The sequence below is a fragment of the Prionailurus viverrinus genome, chromosome E2 (assembly GCF_022837055.1).
Source record: "Prionailurus viverrinus isolate Anna chromosome E2, UM_Priviv_1.0, whole genome shotgun sequence".
Taxonomy (NCBI): Eukaryota; Metazoa; Chordata; class Mammalia; order Carnivora; family Felidae; genus Prionailurus; species Prionailurus viverrinus.
Window position 1 is genome coordinate 29,770,364 of NC_062575.1, and position 21,796 is coordinate 29,792,159.

A 21,796-nucleotide genomic window follows, 5' to 3' on the forward strand; every position below is an offset into this window, starting at 1 on the left:
ATTTTGCAATATATACACGTGTCAAATCATTGTACACGTGAAACTATTACGAAGTTATACGTCAATTATATCTCAATAAAAAAATGCATCAGTAAATGATAGAATGAAGGAATAAATAGGGGGAAAGGGACAACTCTTCCTTACAAAAGAATCCCAATCAATTAATCTAGAGGGAATGATAGGAACGGAGAATCACAATTAGCAAACGCTATGGTAATAATCTTTGCTGGCAAGAATCATTGAAGGATGCTGAGGATTTGGGGTAAGGATGATGAGAAACAAGATATTTACATAACCTCGAGAGGTTCCCCCAGAAGACACTTGTTAATTACAAAGGGAATAATGGTATCTCCACACAGAAGGAAGCTGGCAGGTACCGTCTTAGCCAAGCGATCAAGGTTACCATCCCCAGTAATAAGAGGCATCGTGTCCCTCCTGATACGATGCACTGAGAAGGACACAGCATCATCTCTATGGTATTCTTATCAAAAATGCCCAACCTCAGTTTAATTGGGAGAAAATAGCAAACCAACCCACACTGAGGGCTAATTCACAGAATAACTGACCAGTACTCTTCAAAAGTGTCAAGGTCATGACACTCAAGGAAAGACCAGAGAACTAACTCTCACAGACTGGGGACTAAGGGGAAGGGACAGCTAAATGCCACGTGGCACTCTGGGCTGGATCCTGGACCAGAAAAGGACATTAGTGGGAAAACTGACGAATTCGACAGAAGGCCTTTAGCAGGTTAGTTAACAGTATATGAACGCTAATTTTCAGATTTCAATCATTGCACTAGGGTTATATAAGGTGTCGACAGACGAAACTGAATGCAGGGTGTACAAGAGCTCTACATGTTACTTACCCAACTTTTCTGTATCTACAATGATTTCAACATAAAACGTGTCTTTTTAAAAAAGATATTCTGTCTTCTACCACCAGTCAGTGCCTCTCAGGCACACATGGTCCACATACTTCCCCCGAGCCGCACATAGCTGGCCTGCTTCTCGCTTTCTGAATTTCACCGACAACCTTCAACCTGGAAGCCCCAGAGGGACAGCAGCGCAGGTGGGCCACATGGCAGCTTCAGGACCAGTTCCATTTGGGTTCAAGCTCCAGTTCCATCAGCTGCTGGCTGAGCCCCTAGATGTTCCCTTGGCTGGCTTCATCAGTGTTCATGTCACCTCCTCAGACAAGCCCCCCCTGGCCACCCGAGCTAATGGTCCTTTCCCCCCATATACCTGGTTTTCGTTCTTTAAGAGCACCTACACTCCCTAAAATGTGTTTTATTTCCTGAGGGGCACGTCGACTCTCTAGAGAAACGTTCTTGCTTCCTTACATGTTCACTAGGGTATTTCCCCGCACCTCCACTGTCCCGTGCCGGAACACAGGGTCCTCCACTGCCCTGGCCAGGGCTGTATCCTCAGCTCCCAGCCCAGGGTCAGGCCTGTGGTGGCTTCTCAGTGCCCCCTACAAATGCCGACCGGGGTGGTTTTCCTTAGTGGTCGGCCCAGGTCCTGCCCCGCACAGGTCTCGGTGCGCCCGAGTGAATAGGACAAGGGGTCGGTGACTTACTCGTAAAACTCTGCTGCCGGCGTGAACTTGTACTTGGAGTACTTGGTGTGGTTGCCCAGCACAGAGCTGTTGAGGAGCTTGGGGTCGGTGCAGTTGGGGCTGTTCCAGGCATGGCCGCAGTCGGTCCAAGGCAGCTTGAGGGTGAAGGAGGAGAAGAGGTAGTAGAGAGACCAGGCGATGATGACGTTGTAGTAGAAGCCAACGTAGATGGCGATGAGGATCACAGCGTAGCCAACTCCTGGGCGGGGGCAGAGAGGGATCAGGCGTGGGCTTCCCCGGGCCCAGCCCCAGAGCCACCTCTCTCGGGGAGCCAGCTCCAACCATGGCACGACCCAACCCCTATGCCCCTCCTTCTCTGCAGCAGGTTGTCAGAGCCTCACCTCCATGCCCGGGGAGCCCACGACCCCTTCGCCTGAGTGCTCTCTCTTGCCTCTCTTGCCCACTCCTCAGGCGGGCCAGAAGTGTCAGGACCCTAATGTCCCCAGGGAGCAACCAGAGCATATGTACCGGAGCGTATGGAGGCACCAGAGGGTGAGTATCCCAGACCCCTCACCCCCTGGGCCAAGTAAGCGTGAGGCATGCTAACAGTCTCTCCCAGTGGGATGGACCCCTGCTCCATGGTGGAACAGGCTTGATTGACACACCTTTTATTGGCTGACACCCTCCCTCTGTCCCTCACGGTCTTTCCTAGAATCGACTCCCCAAATAACTCCCTCCACAAATCCTTGTCTCAGGACGTGTTTCTGGGAAACCCCAAACAAGCAGTCCCTGATTAGCACTTCAGTCCTGGGTGTTCTCTGGGCCCTCCTTTCAACCATCTGCTCCATGCGTGGGCCAATCTCATCTTCCTGAATACGCTGGAAGCTCTTCTTGGGCTAGCCAGTTCTAGGGCTTTTGCCTATAGTAGACATTTTTTTTTTTTTTTTTTTTTTTTTTTTGGCCTGTGCAATATTGATTCAGGGAGTAGCCTTAAGTGTTCTTAGCATGTGAGGCTTGGGTGAGGCTAATCCCTCACTTCCTTGATCTGGCTGTAGACACACGACTCAGGCCTGGCCAACCAGAGTTCTGCTTCCCCACAGCCATAGGGATTGGTTGATAGGTAAACATACGACTCAAGTTAAGCCAATGAGAGTCTTCTCTGGGATCTTTACTGATGATAAAAAGGTGTTTTTGATTTACTCTGTCACTGGTAAACTTGGTAGGATTTAATCTTGTGGTTGATGGCTGGTTTTGCTAGCACCTGAGAAGAATATGCCTGAGACGGATGCTAACACCGACTTCAGACGGACAGAGGTGGAGAGAGATTCCAGATAATACTGTTCAAGGACCTGGATCAAGCTGTACCCGAAGCTAGCAGAAACTCTTGGACTGAACCATATCATAAGCCAAAAATTCTTTTTACATTAAAGCCACTTTGAGCGGGATTTCTGGAACTTAAACTAAAAAATCCTAACTAATACACACGTCTTATAAGCCTCTTAACCAGCCTGTGTCTACTACACGACTGAGTACATAGAAGGCAGTCGGGAGACAGGTGCCAGCTGAGAAGAGGCTCATAAGAATCATACTGGCCCTCAGTGCCACCTGGGCCCAGTTCACTAAGCAGTGCTTGGGAGACACAAATTCTGATTCCATACCCTTCTCGTAGACATATGGGGGCCAAGAAATGGCAGTTGCTATGGCTATTTTTCCCAGACGTGCTCCAAGTCCCAAATGCAAGCAGGCTTCATCACCTGTCCCAGATGTGATCGATTAGTCGTGGCTGCTGTATTAAGGACTGTGAGACAATTTCCTAGCTGAGCCCAGAAAGGTCTACGATCTATTTATCATGTCCGCCATGGGAGCAAGAGGGGAGAGTAGAGGCATATGTGTTGAGTACTTCTAGCACTTCTGTAAATATTTCCCAAACAGGAAACAGACACCCTCTGGTCAGTCAGCAGCGGAGGCTCGACTGGTACCCAGGCTCCCAGACTTTCTAGGCTAGGCTGGCCTTGACACACCGAGGGCTTTCCGTGTAGCTTGCAATGGTGGATGCTTTTGACCTTGCCAATACCTACGAATCCCACAAGAGAGCTGGTCTACTCCTCGGATCCCACCTTTGGAGCAGTTTCTCCAGGGGCACCAAGGAAATCTTTTGGACACTGCTTGACTCCCCTGCACCCATCCTTTACCTTTGAAAAACGGGCAGATCTTCCACACTGTGGCTGCCCCTTCTCGGTTGTACTGGCCCAGAGCCAACTCCATGTAGAACAGGGGCATCCCAGCAATGATAAGGAACAGGGTGTACGGGATCAGAAAGGCACCTGGAGGACACAGAGGCAGAGCGTGACTCCCCGGACCCCTGGCCAGCCTTGCGTCTGCCCCCTGCACCTGCTTGGATCAAAGTCTACCAGAGCCCAAGTGTCCTCATTTATCTGCTCCCCGGCCACTTCCCAAGGGGTGTTTTGTGGTAGGGAAATAGATTTAACACAGAGCACTCAAGACAAATCATCGTAACAGTAACAGTAACAGTAATTGTTGTGGGACCAGGAGAAACCATCACTAGGATAATGAGGTTGTGTGGTCAAATCAGGAAAATCTGGGTTAATCAAAGCTGAACGAGCTTGTTCCTGGCAGGATTCTTCTGGCCTTGGATACACATAGGCACACACCATGAAGCACCATGAAGACGCTTAGAGGTATAGTCTTTACCAAATTCATTTAAATGCAGAACCTTTTCTTTCATGGATCGCCACTCTGGGGAAGGCCAGTTGCCCCACACCCTCCTTTTAAAGGTCAGAAAATTGACATCAGTGAGGGAGAGACAGTGCCCAAAGCCGCACACGATTGAGTGTCTAACTTTGCTTATATTTGCCTCATTTTCAGGTCACATGGGGCTTTCCCAAACACAATCTCACTGGATTATTAGTTTCACAGCTGCTCAGAGACATGACCAGACAGGGTCATTATGTCTCCCACCTCCAGGGGAAACTGAGGGCAGAGAAGGGAGTTGAATCAGGCCTGTTCCTGCTACTGGTAAGGGACAGAAGCAGGATTCACATTCAGGTCTTCGAACACATCAGGCTCCCCCTGCTACAGGCGGCTGAAGGCAAATAATCCCTAGACCGAGCGTCTGACCAGGGAAGAAACCCACCCAGAGCATCGCAGAAACCAGTGAGAGCCCCTGGCCATGGGCAGCAACTCATCCCCAAGAGAATTCCTGCTGGGATGAGACGTGTGTGAGTCTCAGAGATGATGCTCAGCGTGTCCGGCAGCCTGGGGCGAGCTTACCAGGCTCTGACGCCGTTAGGTGACTCACTGGGATACGTGCCATGTCAGCCCAGGCTGCCAGCGTGACCGAAGCAAAATGCCAGCTCCTTTTCCTGACGCAGCTGGAGGTGGCCAGGCCAGATCCACACTCGTCTCCGCCTCTGGCCTTTGGCGGAGATGCAGTAACCTTGGAAACCAAACACTCTCTGGCCCGCCCACACCAGGAAAGTGCAGAAGCCGGGAAATATTTAATGACAGTAGCAGGAGGAATATAACATCCTGTGCTGTGTTCCAGGTGCTTTCCATGCAAGGTCTCATTCGACCTTCACAGTGACCCTAAGATGCAGCGATGATTGCTATCTCCATTTTCCAGACGTGGAAACTGAGGCTCCAAGCTAGCGGAGAATTATGCCAAAGTCACGCGGCACCCCAGGTTCAAACTCACCCCGTCTCACTTACTCAGACTGAGCCCCCACTTTCTTCCCAGGGCTGCTCCTCGGGAAGCCCGGGGATCTTAAGGACAAAGCGTGAAGTGTCGGCCCCAGTGCTCTGGGATCCAGTCCCTTCCGAAGCAAGAGAAGGACCAGCACTGTGGGCACAGGAAAGACACTAGCAGGAAGTGAGTCCCTCCTACGTATCATGTAGGCACTGGGCCCTGGACATCCGTGATCCCATCGACCCTAAGTCTGAGGTAGCAACTGCTATGCCCATTTCTCGGAGGGGGAAACTGAGGCTTGGAGAAATCCAGTGACTTGACCAAGGTCACCCAGCCAGTAAGTGATGGATCTGGGGTTTGGCCCTAGGTCTGCCTGCCTCCAGAGCTCCAGAGCCATTCCCAACATAATGTGAAGACGCCAGAATATTCCAGCTTCAGTGAGGGACGTGAGGCCGAACAGGGTCTCAGAGGGGAGGTTGTCCTGGAACTGGGGATCTGGGGCCAGCTTAGCCATCTCGTCAGTTGGTCATATATACTGGTCCAATACCCCATCCCCCGCTCCCTGCTGGACTTCTTTGAATGCCCACGTGCCACCCTCTCTCGTCCCCTCCTCATTTCTTGCTTCCAGACTCCACCTTGTCCTTCTCCCTCTCCCACACGCAGAGAGGGCCGCCCTGGTACCTGAGCTCTCGTCTGTCCACGGTGCTGGCAGTAATGGTGGTGGTGATGGAGCTGACGCTGGTAATGTGACAGAGGTAGTTGGTGGTGGTGATGGTGACATTGGTGAACATCTGTTATATGACGAGCCACACACTGAGCTTTTATGTAATTCTTCGTTTGAAATCATCCCTGAGACATAATTACCGCTATTTCCACTCAACAGATGAGGAAACTGAGGCTAAGAAAGGTTAAGTTGCTTGTCCAGACTAGAATAATCTGGACATCCCTTTGAGCCCCACTCTGTCTCCCACCGCCTTGCTACTGCCCTCGGGAGACGGGAGCCAGAGAGTAGGGGAAACAGACGCATCTGACTGTTGAATAGGTCTGAAGACTGAGGTCGGTGGCCCGGGGGACGGCGGGGAAGGAAAGAGCGGGGCTCACGGCTCACATGTTGGCACTGGCGTTCTTTTCCACAGCGGAGGGCAAGAGCAACGTCAGCCAACTAACCAGGCGTCTCACTCGGGCCAATGTCCCCCACTCCAAACCTCCGGGTGGCCGGAGGTTTACAACAGGTTTACAACAGGTAGGTAAATTGCCCAGTTGGACATTCGCCTCCTCTTGTGCTCGGCTGGGAGTGCCAGCAGAGGAGATTAGGAGGGAGGATGACAGGTCTGCACAAGCCCGAGGCTCTTCTCTGTGAGCGCCTGTGATGTGAGCCCAGCCACTGCTTCAGGAGGAAACAGCCCAAGAACACTCCAGAATGATGGAGCAGCTGAGTGTGAATAAAAACCAGAAAGCTGCCCAGGGGCCAGTGCCTTATTCCGAAAGAAGACACTGACCAGCTGGCTGGTCCAAGCCCCCTTGCAGAAAGATCTGGAGGCAGCTGGGGCAGGTCTGGAGAGCCAGAAAGGGGTTTCAGGAATGCCTGAGGTCAGCCGAGGAGGCCTCGCTTAGAAACAGCCCTGCAGCAGCTCCTGGGAAACTGAGGCTGGACTGCAAACTTTCCAGAAGCTACTGCCCTGCAAGGCCCATAACCACCACATCCCCAAGGCCCTGCTACATCTTCACGCGTGACAGCGCCAGCTGCCACCGGCCTTGCACAGGGTCTGAGAGCTGAGAACCTCAGAGGCCACAGCCCACAATCCTGTCTTGATTCTGGAATGCTCTGGTTATGCAGGTCCTGGTGTACAGACCCGGAGAAGCACCCACAGGGCATATCTCCTGAGGCTCTCAGCTCCTGGCAGTCTTCGCACAAATGCATGCACACAGATGCACACACGTGCACACTCGTGACCCTTCTGCACAGTGACACACACGAACACCCGAGGAAAGACCTGTGGGCCGTAAAAGAGACTCTGACAAATGGCCTTCGGATGAATTTAGTAAGGAAAGCGTCCGTCCCATCACCGCTAGCCCAGGGCACACTGCCTGCCACCTCACCATTAAAGAGGCACCGCACTGGTCAGAGAGGGGTTCTGGAATCTTCTGTACAAATGCCAAGCCCTCAGGAAGTGAAGCCCAGGGGCACCAAGTTCCGAGTGGGATGCGCTGGGGCAGATGAGGAGGGCAAGTGAGAGGAGCTCAGGAAAGGGGAGGGAATGTCTGCAGGGCCCTCAGCAGGAGGCAGAAGGGTGGAGGCCCACTGGGAATCCGGGGTGAGCTGGAGAGAGTGTGACCAGGGAGGGGCTGCAGGAAGGAGAGCTGGGTCCCTCAGGGAACCCACTTCCCAGTCCACTGAGGGCCAGGTTCCTCCAACTGTGCCTTCTGGCCACGGCCTGATATATCAAGAAGTGAAGACTCGTGGGGCTGTTCCCTCGGCGCCCGTGGCTCAGCTGTGGATGGGCAGCGGCTGCGGCTTTCGCCAGAGTTCCAAGAAAACCTCGGTCAATGCCGAGAGTAGCCAGATTTGTGCCCTCGCCCTGAACACCCTGAAGGCATAGGAGACATAAGGGCGCAAGAGAGGGTGACATCTGCATGAGAGCCGGTGCTGCTCGCGGCAGGCACGCGGGGGGGGGGGGCCGGGGGGCAAGGGTGGCCCTGGCATTGGACACCGCACATGGCCACGGTTTTCCACATGACCAATCAGGCTGCACCTTTTAAATCAAACATGCTCTATCTTCTTGCCTCGACAAGTGCACGTTCGTAACGGTTCTATCATAAGGTTCCATTTTGGAGCCCTCGCCTCTGAGAGCCCTGTGCCACAATGGGCGGCGAAGGGGGGGCCCCACCTCAGCTCTGTCCAGAGACACGCAAGGCCTTTTGCACGTATGTATGGGCTCTTGCACATACATGTCTAAGCTCTGTCCACACCCCCGCAGACCACAGGCCTCTGGCCTCCCCTGGGGCCTGCGGCCTGTGCACAGTACAGAAGGAAAGAAGCGAGAGGCCCGTTCAGACCCAGAAGGAGGTTGGGGCGTTTGCACAAGGAATGACTGGGAACCGGTATCTGGAGTGGTGGCGGGGGTGGGGGGAGGGGGGGCAGTGTTCTCGGTGGGCAGGCCTCGGTGAGAAGGGAAAGAGGACAGAGCAGGGCTGTCTAAAGCACAGGGCCCGGGGAAGACCCCCGGTGACACAGTATGGAATACGGATACAGTAAAACCTTGGTTCGCAAGCATAATTCATTCCAGAAACATGTGTCCGAATCCAAAGCACTTGTATATCAACGCGAATTTCCCCATAGGAAATAAGGGAAGCTCAGATGATTCATTCCACGGCCCCACAAATATTCACATAAAAATGATTACAATATGGTAATAGGACGCAAAATAAGAAAGAAAATTCAAAACATAAAGAAAAATAAATTAACCTGCGCTTACCTTGGAAAACCTTCGTGGCTGGTGTAAGGGAGACAGGAGAGAGGAGGGTTACTGTGTAGGACGACTTTCACCATCCCTAACAGAATCACTGCTATCTATCGGCTCAATGGAATCTTTTTCTTTTCGCGCGACTTTAACAAGGAGCTTATCCAATGACCCAGAAGGAAGCCAAGCATTCCTAAGCTTACTTTTGTATAGAAAAGCAAAGGACTGTCCATCGGTGCTTTGAAGGGACAAAAATACGCTGCTGCCAGGCATGGGCACCTTCCAACGTTCTGAAAAATCACTGATTTCTGCCAAACACCGTGGCCTGAGACGGAGCACCTGAGCCTAGGAGGCGATTACCTATAATCCCGCAGTGAGAGAGAGAGAGAGAGAGAGAGAGAAGAACCACTGGCTCCGAATCATTGGCTCCGTTGTGATCATGTGACATTCAACGTCATGTACTATTCGTATTGCAAGACATCACTCCTTTATCAAGTTAAAACTTTTTAGAAATGTGTGCCTCGTCTTGCGGGAACACTCGAAAAACAAGTTAACTCGCCATCCAAGGTTTTACAATATTTGGTCTCTGCTCTGGGTTTCTGAGACAGAGCTCTTAAAAACCCCTTGTAGGGGCGCCTGGGTGGCGCAGTCGGTTAAGCGTCCGACTTCAGCCAGGTCACGATCTCACGGTCCGGGAGTTCAAGCCCCGCGTCGGACTCTGGGCTGATGGCTCGGAGCCTGGAGCCTGTTTCCGATTCTGTGTCTCCTTCTCTCTCTGCCCCTCCCCCGTTCATGCTCTGTCTCTCTCTGTCCCAAAAATAAATAAACGTTGAAGAAAAAAAATTAAAAAAAAAAAACCCTTGTAATTGTCTTCTTCTTCTCTTTTAATGTGTATTCATTTATTCTGAGAGACAAAGAGAAAGAGAGAGAGAGAGAGAGAGAGAGAGGGAGACAGAACACGAACACATGAGCAGGGGAGGAGCAGAGAGAAAATACCACGCAGGCTCCACACCTCTGTCAGCGCACAGCCCCACACTGGGTTCCATGTCACCAAATGTGAGACCATGATCTGAGCCCAAATCATGAGTCAGATGCCCAACCGACTGAGCAACCCAGGTGCCCCAAACCCTTGTAATTTTCTGAGTGGGGGTGATAGGAATGTCTTACACAGGGCTCCTAAGTCCCTTGGAATTTTCTGGGTGATACAAGTATCTTTCATTCTAATGAGACAATTCCCGGTGAGCTCCTGGACGGGGGCTGGTCACCAGAAGAGCCAAGCCCTGATTAGAAGCTTGGAACTTTCAGCCCCAGGTTCCAACTCCAGGAAAGAAAGAAGGGCTGGAGACAAATAAAGCTAATATCGATTACGCCTGCGTGATGAAGCTTCCATAAAAATCTCTGAACTACGGAACCTGGAAAACCTCCAGGCTGGTGAACATCAGCACACGCCAGGAGGGTGGCACAGCCCAACTCCACGAGGACAGAAGCCCCCGCACTCAAGACTCGTCCAGGACTTGCCCCATACACCTCCTCATTGGTATCCTTTACCATACCCTTTATAACAAACTGGAAAATGTAAGTTAGTGCTTCCCTGAGTTCTATGAGCTGCTGTGGCACATTACTGACCTGAAGAGAGGATCATGGAAACCCCTGAGTTATAGCCAGGTGGTCAGAAGCACAGGTGACAGCTTGAGACCCATGGGTGGCCTCTGAAGTGGGGGCAGTCTTGCGGGACTGAGTCCTTAACCTGAGGGGTCTGCCAACTCCCGGTCGCCAGTGTCAGGACTGAATTGTAGGACACCCCGCTGGGGTCTGGAGAGCTGGAGAATTGGCCAGTGCATCTGTGGTTTGCTGTGATAATTGGAGACGATGAAGGAGAAGTAAGTACCTGGCGCTTAGCGGGCGCTCTGTAAACGGGAATCACATCCCACCGTCACACCGCAGAGTGCGCACAGTGCAACTTTGTAAACTGGAAATCGCCAAGTTGACAAGTGCCGGTGCAGGGGACGGTGGCCGGGTCCTGCACGGAGCACAGCGCCGAATGCCTGCCGGAGGCTCACCAGCACAGGAGGACTTGGAGGCAGTCTCCCGGACCCTTCACGTCCCTATCCCGAGTGAGGCCGGTTACTCCCCCTGTGGCCGTCCCCCTTTCAGAGGTGCCCACGGCCAGCTGAGGCTCTGCTGAACCTGGCAGCCTACCTCTCCCTCTGGCCTGCACTGCTTTCTCGCCTTCCCCAAATCCCTCCCCCGCAGCCTTCACTTTCCACCTTCTTTTTGTCCTTCGCACCATGGAGAACGGAACAGATCAGTCTTGTCCAAAGCAATGCTGTGCACGCTGGGTGTCGGGCATAGGGCCACCCGCCACCCCACCCCCAAGTCTCTGCCAGTTAAACAGCTGGCTTCACACGGCCATTTCTTTAGAGAAACACTCCGCTTCTTACAATAAACGAAGCCCAGATCATTCATGTTTGTCAACACGGACTCTGCTCAGGGTAGGATATGGGAACCATGCGGTGACCACTCATGTTTCCTCCTCCCCGAGACTCATCTGCCCCTGCCCACTGGCCCCAGGATCCCTTTAACCTCAGCCCAAGTGGAGCCTCGCAGCTCTTGAGTCCTCCTGACTTTTACTGAGATTGGCCAGGAGCACGGGTGCACCCCTCTGCAGAAATGCCTGCTGCTCCGGGAGGAAGTTCCACACAAAAGGAGCAGCACGGTCACTTTAGGGGCTTCCCACTGACCTCCGGGCCTTCGATCTGAGACCCGGGAACATCCCTGCTCCCTTAAGGAGGGCAAAGGGGGTTAAAAGCAGGGAGACTAGCGTTGGGGCTCCCCTCCTCATGGGGCGATTCTCTCTCTGCTGTCAACTTTGCAGGGTCTGACCTGATATTTATTAAGAATTCTGGGGCTTTCCATATAGCTCCTTGAAGGTTCTGGTTTCCTATCTCCATTCTGGTCTCTTTAAAATGAACAAATAAGAGGGCGTTTGGGATGCTCAGAACTGTAGTTTGGAAGGCAACACAACTCACAAAGATCAGTAGAACCTCATCCCCCTCATCTGGGATATAATACTTCCAATCACAGAACCCCAAATGACGTTAGCTTTTAGGATGTTTACAATAGACTAAGAGCTCTCTCACGATGGGGATTGCCTTTTGCTCATCTCCACGTTCCTGGCATATGATGAGCACATCGGAAATGTTTTCTGGTTAAATAAATGGTTCCCAGAAGGGAGTCACAGGGAGGATGCAGCTAATGAAATCCCCAGGGCCTTCCTCTACTTGCATGGTGACCTAATCCTTAGTTAGGCAGCTGGGTCTGGGACCACAGGACAGGGTGTAGCATTTATCCCCACGAAATCCCATCTTGTTGGAAACAGCTTCTCTAGATCTTTTACGGCCAGCCCAGAGCAGTGAGCCCCCTCCTGCTGATGACCCCGGACTAAAGTCTCAGCTCTAGCCCCCGATGAGCACCTCATTCCTGCAAACTCGTCAGCGGAGGGCCACACCAGCTGGCAGGCTCACGTGTACCTGAGCCGAACCGTCAGTGTCAGGGTCAGGCTTGGCAAGCTCAGGGTGTAGACGGCCTCCTCCAGCCAGGCCGGAGGTGAGGGCATTGAGTCTGCAAACCTCTGACCTCTGTACCAGCCACGCTTCACACCCAGCCTCCAGAAGCCCAGATATTTTGGCCGAGAGGGTTGCCCCCCGTGGGCTGTGCATGCCTGAGATGCTCAGCTTACTCGGGAAAGGAGGAGAACCCTATCCGGGACCAGAACCACGTCTCACGGGACCTGGTGCGGGACTGTTAATCCCCCTTTTCCAGGTGAGGAAAGTGCAGTGGGGCGAGGCTGGACTGCCAGGACCTGGAACAAAGCCTAGGTCTTGCCTCTTGCTTTCCCGTGACCCAGATGTGCCTAATTTCCAGCCTATTCCCCTTCCTCAGTTCTTCCTTAGAATTAGTTCTGCTCCCTCCGAAACCAGGACGCCACTGGGTCTAGCCTGCAGTTAAAAATCACCAAATGATAACAATAATAGGCGCGGGTCCATTTATTGTACCCCCACTATGTTGCACACGTCATCACCCTGCTGATGAGAAAGTATACTCTTTCCCCTTCTCTGCACAAGAAAACTGAGGCCCAGAGAGGAGGAGTCCAAGACTACATTTCCAGGAAGTGTCAGGCTCAGATGCAAACGTGGGTCTGTCTGAACCTAGAGACCATGTGCCTGACGGCACAGCACTTGTCTCAAACTGAAGCTGCCGTTGCCGAGACCCCTTCCCTGGCAGGGAGGCAGACATGGGGACCCGGTCGATCTGCCTACGCCTCCCCGCACGTCAGCGCGGCCAGGCCCAAGACCACCACCGGTGCAGGGGGAGTATCTAGCACCCTGAAAATAGCCCCACGGCCCGGTGCTCCGTTTGAGAAGGTTCCGAGCCCTGGAAATTTCAAGGCACTCCCCATCGGCAGCTTCCCGTATTTGTGCGTCCCAGCAGCTGGCCTATGGGAAGATGTTCAGGCAGGCTCATCTTTCCCAGGAATTAACTCAGAAAGTATTAGCCGGGGGCCTAAACTCCTGGCACTTTTACCATTTCAAAACACCCTCCAGTATGGGCCAGCGCGAGCAGCCAGGCGCGGAGGTTACTTTGGTAAAACTGGCACCAGAGGAGAACACAGGCCATGACATAAACAGGGCGGGTGAGTCCGGGCTTAGGTGCAGAGCCGAGCCAGGTCATTGGAGAGGGACAGATTTGGGGGTCACCTACGCTCACCTCCAGCTGTAGTGGGGAACTCGGGCGTAGAGACGGGCTGGGCTGTGCCCGCAGAAACAGAGCTGGGATTCAAACGTCGGTCTTTTGGCTGCTTGCCAACCTGCTTGCCCATCTCAGGGGCTGACGTTAGAATTACATTTAAGAATTGATCCCCAAGGAGCAGCCAGGGGGTCTCCGCAGAGATCAAGCTCAGAAGGGGCCAGATGAGCTCCCCCAGAGGGGTGAGGAGAAAAGGATCTGCCTTCGAGTCTGCGAAGGAAATGGGAGGCTGCCTCGCTCCCCTGTGTCATCCATGGCCACCCCAGCCAGAAATGGAAATTCACTGGGACAACTTCTCCACCCCTTAGCCTGGCATTCAAGGTCTCCGGGGCCGGGCCCCAACTTGTCTCTCCGCCCTTATCGCTGATGGCTTGCCCTCCCGCCAGCCCGCACTCCTAGTCTCTGTGATGATCGCACGTGCATTCTCGAATAAAATGCCTCCCATCTTCTTCTCAAGGCTTGTCCATGCTCCTCCCTTCCCTTCCTTGGGGCGGTGCTCCAAGCACAGTCCACCTCCGAATCTTTCCCAAGCAGCCCCTCTTCTGGCCTTTAGAGCGCCTGTCACCTCTCCCACCCATGTCACACGTCATCAAAATGTTGTTAAGGAAAAGCAGCAGCTACCTTTACTAAGGCCATGCTCTCTGCCTGGCTCTCCACCGGCGTTATCACATCATCACGTCCTTACCTTCTGAGCTGAAAGCCGTTCTTTCCATTTGACAGATGAGGACACTGAGGCTTCAGAGGCTGCCCCAAATCACACTGCCAGAAGTTGGAACCCGGGACTCCACGGCCAAGGCCCCTAAGTTCTAGATTGCTGGCCCCACCCCTCCCAGCGCATGCTGCCTCTCTGGGTTAGTTAGTGTTTCTGGATAGGCATTAGGTCTCTGAGGACTTGGACCATTTTCATTCATTTATTCACTCAACAGAAGTTTGTTGGGTACCTTCTATCGCATTCCTAGGATCTAGTCTTTACTTTGGGCATTAGAAATGGAGGAAGAAGTGACAGTCTATGCCCTCAATGTGCCCCAGTCTGTGTGGGTGACAGATACACAAAGCAATAAATGACCGAACAATGCAGGTGGGTGATATACAGGGCTAGCAGACCCAAGAGAGGGAGCTTCTGGCCAAATTTACCTACAAATTGGAACCTGTGACAAATCGGCTATGCTTGTGCCCTGAGCCCCTGGTATACCACCTTGCAGGCAGCAGGTGGTCACAATTGGTGGCAATGACCAAGTGAGCACACGGTGTCAGCGGGGCCCCAGAATATCCATCTAGCTGATGTGTGCGGCTGGCCATCCGGGATCCTTGGAGTTTCACCCAACGCTTATAACAGTGGCAGTGGCGTGGGGATGGCATATGACACTTCAGGTGACTGAAGCTCCTGGCAGGCAGGTGTGGTGATGAATCTATCTAGGTGACCCCTGCAGAGCCCAGCACTGTGCCTCACACCAGGGAGGAACTTGTAAATATTGCTGATTATTGATAGAGGCTCCTGCTGTCTGGGGACACACGGTCTCAGATGGTCACTGAGGTCATGCTGGATGGCACATCTCAGGGTCTCTCAGTCTGTCTTCCATTCATCACCTCCCCACCTGCTAAAAATACATGCAATCTCCATTTCCTCCCTTCCTGGGTCCAAAGGGCCGGAATTCTTAAACCTGACCAGAGACTCTTGAGAGGCCACAGCAGCCGAACACGGAAGAGTGTCACGTTTCCCATTTCTCCACCAAAGCAGTGTCCAGAGCAAACACTGAAGCAAACAGCTGGGTCCCAGACCCTATGGGGCAGATCACAAGCTTTCCCTTTACCTGGTTCCAGGTAAGGAAACATCTGCCCTGCCTCCCTCTGAGCCCCTGGAGTCCTGAGCTCCAGTTACTGCCAGGCGGGCTGGCCCAGGGAGTAGAGAGAAGTTTCCAGAGCTGAGCCCCCGTGTGCCAACTTCTTCCTTCCCGTCATTTTCCCAGGCTCTCTGCAGGGCACCCCTGAACTCTAGCAAATGAGCGCAGGACTGGTGTGGTTTAGGCACCCACGAGCAAAGGCCCTCAAGAAGGAGCTAGGGTCTTAGGACCTTGTGTCCCGTCCCCCCAGGCTGCTTCTTCCAGGGCTCTGCCATTTGGTTGGGCTATAGTTGGTCTCTCGACTTGCATCCCAGGCAAGTGGGTACTGTGTCACCCTGCACGGGAAAGGGGAGAGAGCCTCGCTACTTCCACTGGAGTTTTCTCCAGGCCCCTCTCCTACTCCACCCTGCATCGGAGCCAAGGACCCCAGGCGGCGGCAGGGGGCAAAGGCTTCACCTGCCTCAAGCATCGGGCCAGTTCTTGGTCCCTAATGACCCATTCCTACCTAGACTGTGCACTCCGGCCCCTCCGTCAAAACAAGCACCAACATGACAGTGGAGCTCTCTGACATTAGCTTCTCTTTGTGGGTCTCAGTTCCAGAGTCTCTGTCCCCAAGAGTGCAAGGCCTCCCAAGTGCCTTCAGGGAACCCACATCCTCTCTCCCCTTCTGGCCCAGAGGTCCCTGCCCCAAGACTCAAAGTGCTGGAGTTAGGATCACTGTGTGCCTGGCTGTCACATCCTGTGCACTTCTGGCACCCCTTCCAGAGCTCTCCAAATCTTCTTGCGAACCATCAAAAGATCACCTACATTCCTCATGCACCTATCACTGTCCAGGGGCAAGCCTCCACTTCCCTTTTCCACTGAGGACTCCAATTCTGTTTCCGTGAGCCCCGTCCAGACCCTTCTGCGCTCCAGACTCGCTCGCGTGCTTCCTCTTCTCCCGCGCATCCCAGCTCCTCCATCCCGGCCCCGGTCCTGGCCACTGCTGCGGTCAGGTAGCCTCCCAAGTCCAAACCCCAGCCCATCAGGGGGCTCACCGCCACCATTCTTGTAGCAGAGGTAGGGGAAGCGCCACACGTTGGCCAGGTCCACCGCGAAGCCGATCACTGACAGCAGGAAGTCGATCTTCTTGCCCCAGGTCTCCCGGGGCTGCTCGTCGCCATCGCGGGACGCCAGGAGACACTGGACGCCGTTGCGCTCTTTCACCACCAACAGCTCCGCGGCTTTGCGCCCTTGCACCGGCTGCTCCGGGCCCGGGTCCGCCCCGCCGTTCTCGGGCTGCACCTGCGGCTTCATCCGCGCCAGAAGCATGGGTGCGGTTGGCGAGGGGAACGTCAGCCGTACTGGGAGCGCGCCGAGGCTCTGCTTGGATAAAAGGAAAAGATGTGGTCACTAGGCCGTCCCGCCCTCCATGCGCCTCCCGAGACCTCCCGGGAGCGCGGGGATAGAGCGGCCAGCGCGCGCACCGAGCGGACGCGGGGTTCCCCCAGACCCGCGCGCGTCTGTTGGTAAAATTTGGAAACAGCGGTAGTGGCACGGAACTGAGACGGAACTTAGAGTTGGAGACCAACCCTGCCGGCCCTGTGGGTCTGGTCCCGGACCCCACAGCGCTTCCCTCATTCGCCCGCTCCCTCTCGCCCCCAAATGGCTGGGTTGGGACACGCGGAGGCGGAGGTTTCCCAGGGCGGTGACCCTGCCCGTGCCGTTGGCTGCCCCCTGTCCCCCAGCTCGGGGTCTGTGCCACCTCCGGCAGCCGCAGGAGCCTCCCGACACTTACCCCTCCGCACTTCAAAGTCGCTACCGCTCTCGCTCTGCGCACGCAGCCGGGGTCTCCGGCACACCTCGGCCGGGCGGCGCGCAGGGCGCACTCACGTGTCCGGCGGCGCCGCGGTCCCGGGTGCCCCGCCTGGCCGCGACGGGCTGTGGGGCGCCGGCCGGGGCTGGGCTCCGCCGCGTGGCGCTCGGGCGCGGCCCGAGGAGCGCGGGAGGCGCGGGGCGGCCGGCGGGGCGCGCGCTGGCTGCTTCTGGCCGCGCCGGGCGGGGGCCGGGCTGGTAATGTAGCCTGCGCCCCAGGTAACGCGCCGATTGCATTAAGCCCGCGCCGGGCCCGCTCCGTCTGGAGCCTGTTAGCGCTAATGGAGACTGACAGCGTGGCCGGGGCCGGGCAGGGGCGGGGGCGCGGCGCGGGCTCGGGGGGCGACTCGGGGACCCGGGTGCCCGCTCCCTTTCCAGCACGCACCGGCGCGCCAGGCGCAGCTCCCGGGGGCCACCGGGCTCTGACTTCCCACCGCGGGAAGAGAGCGAGACGCCCAGAACTGGGGGTCAGAGTCGCGTCTGAGAGGGGGCCGGGAGAGCAAACGACCCGAGTCAGCACCAGCTCTGTCATCCGCCGCAGGCCATTTAAACTTACCCTGCCAGAGTTTCTCCGTCAACGAAGTGGGAATGTTCTGCTCAGCGCATTGCCGCGGTCGGCAAACAGGCAAACGCGATGGCCGGCCAGTTGGCCGGCTCGGGGTTGAAAGGTCACGCCCCAACCCTTACTCCTACATCTCTGTTACGGGCAGGCTAGCCCAGATTTGCAGTTCTGACCCTCGTTGTATCAGGCTTCACTCATTTCTGCACGCATTCATTTACCCCTAACTCATTTGTTCCTATCCGTGCCTGCTCTGTGCCAGGCACTGTTCTAGGCCTGCACAACTTAACTCAAAAATCCCTGCCCGGGGGGCGTGGATATTCTGCCAGGGAGAGACAGGGGAATCAAGAAGCAAAATAAATGCACACATTCTATGCTATGTGAGGTGATATTTGCACAGGGAAAAACAGCATGGTAGGGGATGTGCCGCGCTGTGTGCGGGGAGGGTGGGGAGGCAGTTGGGTCAGGGAATCTGAGAAGGCGACGTTTAAGCAGGTAAATGGACCTGGTATTCACGGATGCATTCCCTTGTTTGTCTATTGGTTAATTGATCCATTCTTCCAACGATCACCTGCTACATGCCTGATCAGTGCTGGTTAATGGAGCTAGTTCCTGCCATCAAGGAGCTAACAGTCCAGGGTGTAAAGAGTCCATCACGACCCAGATTGGTCAGGGCCGGTTGTCACCACAGGGGTATGGAAACTGGTTGGAGCCGAGTCGGCAAGTAAGGGGTGAGGTGGTAATCCAAGAAGGCGTCACAAAAGTGACAACGCTTAAGTGGGATGGACAGGAATCTGGATAAACCCAGGCGTGCTGACCTCTCTGTCCTTTAAACATTCCAAGCTCAGACCCACCCCAGGACCTTTACACTTGCTGTTTCCTTTGCCTGAGTTGTTCAGATCTCAGTTCAGTGGTCCCTTCCTGTCCAGTCAAACCTGAAATACACCCCCACTCTCTATCATGTTGCCCTGTTTTATTCCCTTCATTACATCAGTACACAAATTTATTTGTTCATTCCTTGTATGTCTTCTCTTGGGTAGCATATGACTCCATGAGGGGAGGAACCTTGGCTGTCCTACACACCACTGTGTTCCTAATACCTGGAACATACTAGGGCACCAATTAGTATGGAAACTGAATGGATTAATGGTAGTGCATGGAGGTGCTTAGAGCATTTTCGCCAGGGGAACCAGCAGGACAAATATCCTCTGTGAAGGATGTGGAGAGAAGGGGACGGGAAATGAAGGATGGTGAGCCTGCCCTGGCCTTCTGGGGGCTGATGATGGGTAGAGGCAGAAGGTCAGGGAAAGGACTGAGCAAAGGTCTCAGGAGTGCCCGGCACCACGGGTTCCCATCCACCAAGGATGTTAATCTTCTTTGGCCCATGGACAGTCTTGACAAGCCTGTGAGGAAAGCAGGGAAGAAAACACCTTTCCATTTCTCAGGTCAGGAAACTGTGGCTCTGAGGATCCAAGGGACCTGCCTGAGGTCCCACAGGTTGGAAATGACAAAGTTGAAATGAGAACCCAGGCCTCCCGGCTCCCAGCCCCTGTCCCCTCCACCAGTTTATGGAGGGAGACACTCAGAATGTCTCTAGTGATCACGTTTCCCTCCTCTCCTTTTACCCCATGCCCCACCCAGCTGGCCCTGAACAGCCACCTCTGAACACCTCAGCCTTCCCCCCCGCCGTGGCACCCCCATGGAGGATCCCCATCGCCTCACTGCAAAACCCTCCCGGCTGGCCACCTCACATCCAGTATCTGATCACCTCCCTCTTCCGTCTCCTCTTCTGTCTCCTCCGAGAGACGACACACAAAATGTGATTTAATTAACCGCGGATTGAAGGTCATTTTATTTTCTTCTTTATACTTGTCTTTGTGTGCCAACTTGTCTACAATGAGCATTTGATACTCGTGCAATCAGAAGAAGATAAGCCACAGTTTCTCGAAATCCTCCAATCTTTTCGAGATAATATCGAAACCTTTAGCAGGACGGACAAGACTCTGCCCGTCCGTTCAGGTACCTTGGATACCTTGTGCCTCTGGATTTTTAACTATGCCGTTCCTTTCTTCGTCTACCCGGAGAACTCCTATTCATCCTTCAAAACCTCAGAAGTCATGCCCGCTCTAAAGCCTTTCCTGGTAACCACCTCCCAACCACCTCCTTCTTTATACTGCTTTGTGTATTTGTCTAGTACACATATCGGTGTGATTTCCCTACTAGGGGTAAGGAAAGTGCCCAATATTTCCTGTTACACAGCTTGTGCTATGGAGATGTGTACAAAACAGAACTAGAAGAGATCTCAATCATCGGTTGGGTTTGGGTTATCGGTCGTTTATGTTGGATTCCTCCAGAAGCCTAACCTGAAACAAAGATTTGAGTTCAAGTAGTCTACTTAGGAGGCAGTTCCTGGAAGCACCGGTATAGGAGTTGGGAGGAGAGGCGAGAAAGGAAAAGGAACCAAGAGAGGGGACGTTAAGGGGCAGTTACAGCTGTGGGCAGCTGGTGTTTAACCCTGCTAGGGATCTCCGGGAGGCTGCGTAGAGCAGGCCTCTGTCGTCCCACTCCTGGGCAAGGAAGTTGGAGTATTTACCCATTAAGGCTGTTCCCAGGGTGCTAACTTGCCAGCATTTCCAGCCTGCCTGGCGTGTGGGCTGAACATGTTCCAGCTGCCAGGAAGAGGCTTCTAGCAGAGTCCGGGTACCGGCGGTGAGGAGCTGGTGGTGGGGTCTGCGTTGGCAGGCACGGCGTGGGCGGGGCGCTGCAAGTGAGCCAGGGGGCTGGAGGGAGGCATCCCCCGACTCATGCACACCATCAGAGGGCCAGTCAGCAAGCCCAGAGGGTTCCACCTGGTGGTTTCAGAGACTTCTGGGGGACAGCAGTGGAAACACCAGGCTGGGACTGGGCCGAAGGGGAAGGCGTCTCTCCATTTCTGACCCAGACTCCCTGCGCATCTCTCCAAGAGCCACGGGGCCATGTGGCTTCTCTCCATACCCCGCATTCTGCCCTGCCAGGTGGCCTGAGGGCAAGTGGGTGGGCAGACGGCTGGAGCATTATCAGAGCTAACTTGATCTCGGGGGAGGCGTCACTTCCACTTACCATGGCACTTGGTGACACAGGCCATGGGCACAAGGCGATGGCTGGTGCTGTCAGTCCAGCTCTGGACATCTCCCGGCAGACGCCAAGACCCTGACATGCAAAGGATAGGCTGGAGGACATTTGGAAGCCAAGGGTCTGGGTACTGGGTGTGTCTTGAGAACAGTGTCAGAACTTGGACCTTCATTGCACGGATGGGGGAACTAAGGCCAAAGAAGAGGGGAGGTTTGCCTGCAAATTTTCTGCCTTCCTTCCTTCCTTCCTTCCTTCCTTCCTTCCTTTTTCCCTCTTCCCTCCCTCCCTCTCTTCTCTTCTTCCTCCCTCTGTGCCCCCAACTTCCTTCCTTCCTTCCTTCCTTCCTTCCTTCCTTCCTTCCTTCCTTCCTTTTTCTTTGCCTGTTTGTTTTCTTTGGTTTGGTTTTGTCTTTTAACCAGGGGCATTAGACCTATGTCCTTGCACATGACCTGCCCTGGGGCCATTGGTCACCGGCATAACTTACATTGTATTTACAAATAGCACAAAAGTCCCCTTAATGAAAGACCCAGAGAAGCTGAAATCGGTCTCCTCCAGAACACCTCCCACTAAAGCCCCTCAGTCCTTGAGGCTTCTAACTCACCTATAGGCGGCTCGGACCTTAGAGTCTCCTCTGTTGAGCACCTACCCCAACTGGCCACATCCGGGCCCTGGCATGAAAGAGCATCCATCCGTCACTGACGTCCACGTTTACATCCTCCGCCTGAATCCAACCACAGACTGCACGTCTCTACGTGGGTGATAAAAGGCACCTGGAATTCACCGTGTCCGAAATAGAATTCTTGAGCTCCCCTTCCTGACTTTCCCACAAACATGCTCTTCCTCCTTCTCCCTCATCTCAGGTGATGACATCTTCTTCCTTCTAGGTCCTCAAGCCAAAAAACCT

At 54.2% G+C, this 21,796-nt stretch overlaps 1 protein-coding gene across 1 annotated transcript in view; it reads right to left on the reverse strand.

Annotated features, from left to right (window-relative positions):
• Positions 1-16,830, reverse strand: part of SLC6A2 (solute carrier family 6 member 2) — a 46,190-nt gene extending 29,360 nt beyond the window's left edge. Inside the window, exons 1-3 of the mRNA XM_047836041.1 lie at positions 16,406-16,830; positions 3,747-3,878; positions 1,576-1,813 (exon numbers count right to left, since the gene is read on the reverse strand). Coding sequence (XP_047691997.1) covers positions 1,576-1,813; positions 3,747-3,878; positions 16,406-16,679 — 644 coding nt within the window. The 5' untranslated portion in view covers positions 16,680-16,830. The remainder of the gene's footprint in view (positions 1-1,575; positions 1,814-3,746; positions 3,879-16,405) is intronic.
• Positions 16,831-21,796: the final 4,966 nt, after the last annotated feature.